Genomic DNA, 5,768 nt, shown 5'->3' with positions numbered 1-5,768 from the left:
TACATGAAAAGGGCACAAGCCCATACATGTTGTCCACTTTTATTTCCTTCTCAAAATTATAAATATGTTGTCCACTTTTTTTTTTTTGAAAAACAATTATAAACTATAATAAATTAAAATGCTATAGAATATTCCTTTTAATGTAATTAGTTAAAAAAAATCACCAATTTTTTTTACATTGCTAATTTTTCTTTTGTTTTTTATAATATAGAATTTGTTTTTCATCCCTAAAAATATTCATCATTTTATAATTTTGTGGTTTTTAATTTTACAAATACCCTGAACCCACAAAGACTCTAATGGTGTGTTTGGTTCGGGGGTTTTGGAGAGGAGAAAATATTTTAAATTTTTTGTGTTTGGTTCAATTTCTAGGAGGAGATATGAGGGGAGAGGAACAAAATTCCTCATGAACTCAATTTTTGCTTCCTCCCAAATTTCGGGGATTTGGAGGGGAGGGGAGGGGAGATGAGGTGAGATGTGTTATTGTAATTTTAATTACATTGACATAATTATCCTCATAATTATTTTTAAATGCCAAAATTACCCTTGCAATCACGAATTATTTCTTACAATTCTAATGTGCAATTTTTCATCACTTGTCTGCATATTTCTTACTGTTCTAACTTTCAATTTTTTTTTTCAAGTTTTTGTTACAGTATTTTATTATCACGTATGCTATATTTTTTTAAAACCATTTTGTTTAATATATATGTTTTATAACTTAGGCAGTACTACATACAAGTTTGCTACTACTCAGAAGTTTTTTTTTTCCTGGCCAATTTAATTCCGTTTATATTTTTTACATATTCTATAATTAATTTGCTTCTATTTCTCTAAATTGTTTTACTTTATGGTATGTTACTATATTATTATATCTATTTATATTTATTAATATATTATTAGATACATTTTTTTATAAGTAAATTATTAGGTACATTAGTATAGAATTTAATTTTATAAATATTATAGATGGATCATCGTTCATTAAGATCAAAAAATTGTGTATTTTTACTTATATGCATTATGTGTGGTCGTAAAATTATAGATATATTTATTTTTTTTTTTTTTTATTTTCTTGTGTTTGTAATAAGAACAAACTAGGTATGCCTATGATACTCCTTTGTTTATTAGTGACTGTTTTGATAAGAACAAACTAGGTATGCCTAGTTTTAGAATTTGTCGTGCTTAATGGAGTTTGGTTTGGCCCCCTCCTTTTGTACTTGTTTTATCATCTCTCTTTATATAATATTTTGGTGTGGATAGCTCTTAGCTTCCACCTTTTGTTTAAAAAAAAAAAAATAAAAAAAAATTATAGATATATTAACTAAATAAAAAACAAACAAGATCATAGGGATAAAAATGTAAATGAATAATAAAACTTCTCCCCTTCCGTTGTGAACCAAACATATATTTAATTAAAATCTTCTACCTCCTCTCCCCTCCCATCTTATGAACCAAACATGCATCTTATTATAAAAATTTCCCTCCCCTCGCCTCTCTTCCCCTTCATAAAAATTCCTCCCCTCACATCCCTTCATTTGAACCAAACAGATCCTAAGGGGTTTTGGAGAGGAGGAGAGGTGAGATAATATTTTAAATTTTATTTGTTTGGTTCAATATTTATGATGGGAGAGGAGGGGAGGGACTAAGGGAGCAAAATACTTCCAAAACTCAATTTTCGCTTCCCGCCAAATTGGAGGAATTTAGAAGGGAGGTAGAGTATTACAATTTTAATTAAATTGATAATATTATCCCTAATTTTATGTTAAAATTCAAATCTATCCATTTAATCACCGTCTTTACTGATCATGCTACACCATTATTTTTATTATTTTGCTTCACTTGAATTAGTTATGTTTTTTTTCTTACATTGTCTAATAGTAATTGTTTCTTATAATGTTTGTCTCAATAGTTTTTTGGTTTACTTTTTATTTATTTTCATTTATTTGTTTTCTATTGTTGCAAAATTTATCTATTTATTATCGTTTTTGTTAACGTTGTTGCTTTTTATTATTTTTGTATTATTACATTTTTTTTCTTTATTGAAACATTACTTATTATTACATTGTGAATTTATATTTTTTTTTTACTGAAGTGGCTTTATATAGTTACAGTTATATGTTTTTTTTTTAACCAAACAAACTTAATTCATATCATTAACTAATAAATGTTCAATACATAAGGGAATACTCGCAAATCTATGGAAACTAGCCCAAACATTGGCCGCCCTAGCAAGAGTATGAGCAACCAAATTCGCTTGTCTCATAACAAACTTAACCTCAAAGTTTACAGAAGATGACATAAGAAGAATAATGTCGTTAACAATTAAACTAAATTCCGAATTGCCCCGTCTTCTCGAATGGATGGCGTCAACCAACACCTTTGAGTCACTTTCAAATTGGACTCGCTGAAATCCACGATGGATAGTCTCTTTCATTGCATATAATAGTGTCAATGCTTCACCTTCCACTATGGAATAAAAAGACTGCTGCCATTGAGTCAAGCCAGCCACAAAATGCCCATTGGTATCACGAAAGCAAAGACTTGTAGAAGTAATACCTGACCCAACCACAAACGCAGCATCAACATTACACTTTATCCATCCTGCATCTGGTTTCTCCCACCGAACCGGCCTAGGATCCTCAATTGGAGCAACGTTATGACGTTGCAGTTGGTGGACAGAAAACCACTCGTTCCAGACGACAAACGCCATGTTTCCAACTTGGCTCGGGGATTCCATTTTTTTTATATATATTTATAGATAATTTAAACCTGTAATTGTTCTGTAATTGTTTTTTATGGATAGATAGATCATAAAAATTGAGAGATTCTTATAAATATATAGTTGAATCTGTATCGAAGTCCAAATATTTATAAAATTATGAAATTGTTTCAAGATTATAAGATAAAAAAGTAAATTAACTTTAAAATTTCTCCGCTCCCCTCATAAACCAAACACACTCCGACCTTATTTATAAGCAAAATTTACTTTTTAGATTTATTGAAAAATCAATGTATCTAGCCTATATTTAAGTTAGATACATTAGTTTTTAAATGAATCTAAAAAACAATTTTTACTTATAAATAAGACCGGAGAAATATATTATTAAAATCTTTCACCTCCCCTCCCCTTTGAACCAAAGGTATATTTAATTAAAAATCTTCCCTCCCCTCCATTAAAATCCTCCCCTCTCTCCTCCCCTCGATTGAACCAAACAGACCGGGAATGGATTCTCTCAAGTATGATTTACACTTGAGAGAATAAAGTGTAATCTAACAGCATTTAAATTCATTTTTTTCTAAATTTTTATATGTTTCTGTCTCTTGATCAAGGGTAACAAACCACACTTTATTCTCTCAAGTGTAAATTACACTTAGAGAATCCATTCCCAAACAGACCCTCACCCGCAACCTGCATGGATCCAAAAGAAGCTTCAGAAAGAAGAAAAAACCTTCCAAACTAGATCTGCAGAACATAATGAAACAGAGGAAAACAAAACGAAACAACAAAAACCGCAGCCCAGATCCACAGAGCTGGAACCACCACCACCCTAAACCACTGTGAACAGAGAGAGAGGACGAAGGCAGAACACCACGAACAGAGAAAGAAAACACGACTGGGAGAAAACCAAGAATCTCCGGCAACGAACCAACCGCCACCGCCGAGGGTCAGTGCGACCGGAGTTAGAAGATGATGCGGAGAATCTCTAAAAGAGCCTCATCACACCACCACAACCATGTCTACATAACACAATAGTGATACGCATGATTTGTAGTGAGAAGCTTTGGAATGAGAAGGGAAGAAAAGCTGGGCGGTGGATCTGTATCTTTTTAGTGAGAGGTGAGAGCTTTTGTTTTTAGATGGAGAATATATATTCAATTAATTCTCTTTTTCTTTTAATCAAGAAGCAAATAATCTTATAAAAACAGGAATAAATTGAATGATAATTACCGTAAAATAAAATTGAATGATAATTAATAATGTGAAAATTACTATGTCCACGAATCTTAGCTCAACTGTCAGGAATGTCGAAATTGCTAGTGTCGGACATTGTACCAGGGTTCGAACCTTGGTCATTCCACTTTGTGTGTGAGAGTTTTCAATGACTTTATCATTTCGTCTATCAACAAAAAAAGAAGTGAAAATTACTATTATTTTCAGCAATTATTTTTAAAACTAATAAATTGATCAAATTTTATTTTGGTACCGTATTATGAGCATTTAATTGATTCAAATCAATGATATTGAGAAAATGCTAAATGCATTTTGGTGGAGTGGCGGTAATAATAATAATAACAATAATAATAATAAAGGTATTCATTGGTTAGCATGAGAAAGACTTGCTTGCTCGAAGGCTCATGGAGGTTTGAGATTTCGTAATTTTGAAGCTTTTAATAAGGTTATGGTAGCGAAACAAGCTTGGAATATTGTTCAGAATCCAAACTCATTGGTAGCAAAGTTAGTTAAAGCAAAGTACTTTTCGCGCTCCTCTTTATTTGAAGCTCCTTTGGGATATAATCCTAGCTTTGCCTGGCGTAGTATTTGGCATTCCCGGCAAATTCTTCTTATTGGGGTGTAGATGGCGGATTGGGAGTGGTGATAATGTTCGAGTTATGTATGACCCCTAGCTGCGTGGGAGTGATAGTAGATGGGTGTCCTCGTCTCAACCAGCAGGTGTATATCAGTTGTGTGTTAAAGACTTGTTACACGAAAATTATAAAGCGTGGAATATAGTTAAAGTACATAACCTGTTTTCAGGGGATGCAGTGGAGAGAATTCTTGCAACACCACTTGTTGGCTCGGTCAGAGAGGATAAAGTGGTTTGGGAAGATGAAATAAATGGGTGTTATTCAGTGAAATCCGGTTATAAGCTAGTTATGCGTTATATTATTATACGTAGCGACAAGTATCATGTGGCTGGTAATTGGAATGGTATATGGCAAGCTCAAGCACCGCAAAAAGCACGCCATTTACTTTGGCGTTTATGTAGAGGATGTCTCCCAACTCGTTGTCGGTTGTTACAAAGGCGAGTGAAGTGTACTCCCAATTGTCCCGTGTGTGACGAGGAGCTTGAGGATGAGTTGCACGTGTTCTTTAACTGTACAGTAGCTCGGGCCAGCTGGTGTGCAACTGGTCTTTCTTCGGTCTTACATAATAACACGTACCAGCAAACTACTGCTATGGATCGTATATTCGCTTTGTGCAACAACGAGAATAGTGATCTTGTTGGAAGAGTGGCTATGTTACTTTGGAGCATTTGGCACAATCGTAATGATAAAGTTTGAAATGACAATGTCCAGATGTCGAGCCAAATCGGAAGGCATGCTTTTGATGCTTGGAATGATTGGTACTCAGTTCATAAACTACAGTGTAACAATGTGAGTGTGACTTCCGATCCAGATCTATTACGGTGGGTAAAACCAAGTCCAGACTGGGTAAAATGCAACGTTGCTGTTGCTTTTGTTACTGATTCTGGGAAAACCTCAATGGGATTGTGTTTTCGTAATAGTAATGGACAGTTCATGGCTGGTGTGACACAATGGCAGCAGTCCGTGATCTCAACTTTAGAGGGAGAAACATGGGCATTACTTTTAGCTATGAAAGAAGCTAATCATATAGGATTCAATCAAGTTCAATTTGAAAGTGATTCGAAGGTGTTGGTTGATGTTATTCACATGAGGCATAGAGGCAATTATGAGTTTTTTTCAATAGTTCAGGATATTGTTATTTTTATGTCGTCTTTTCTAAACTTTGAGGTTAAGTTTGT

General features: G+C 33.5%; 1 protein-coding gene across 1 annotated transcript in view; it reads left to right on the top strand.

Moving 5' to 3' along the window:
* Positions 1-5,301: 5,301 nt before the first annotated feature.
* The window catches only part of LOC123895010, a 17,475-nt gene continuing 17,008 nt past the window's right edge, over positions 5,302-5,768 (top strand). Inside the window, exon 1 of the mRNA XM_045945185.1 lies at positions 5,302-5,689. Within this exon, the coding sequence (XP_045801141.1) occupies positions 5,302-5,689 (388 nt within the window). The remainder of the gene's footprint in view (positions 5,690-5,768) is intronic.

Source organism: Trifolium pratense, linkage group LG1 (genome assembly GCF_020283565.1).
Source record: "Trifolium pratense cultivar HEN17-A07 linkage group LG1, ARS_RC_1.1, whole genome shotgun sequence".
NCBI classification, from domain to species: domain Eukaryota; kingdom Viridiplantae; phylum Streptophyta; class Magnoliopsida; order Fabales; family Fabaceae; genus Trifolium; species Trifolium pratense.
The sequence above is the reverse complement of the archived record's forward strand: the minus strand, read 5'-3'. Positions and strand labels throughout refer to the sequence as shown.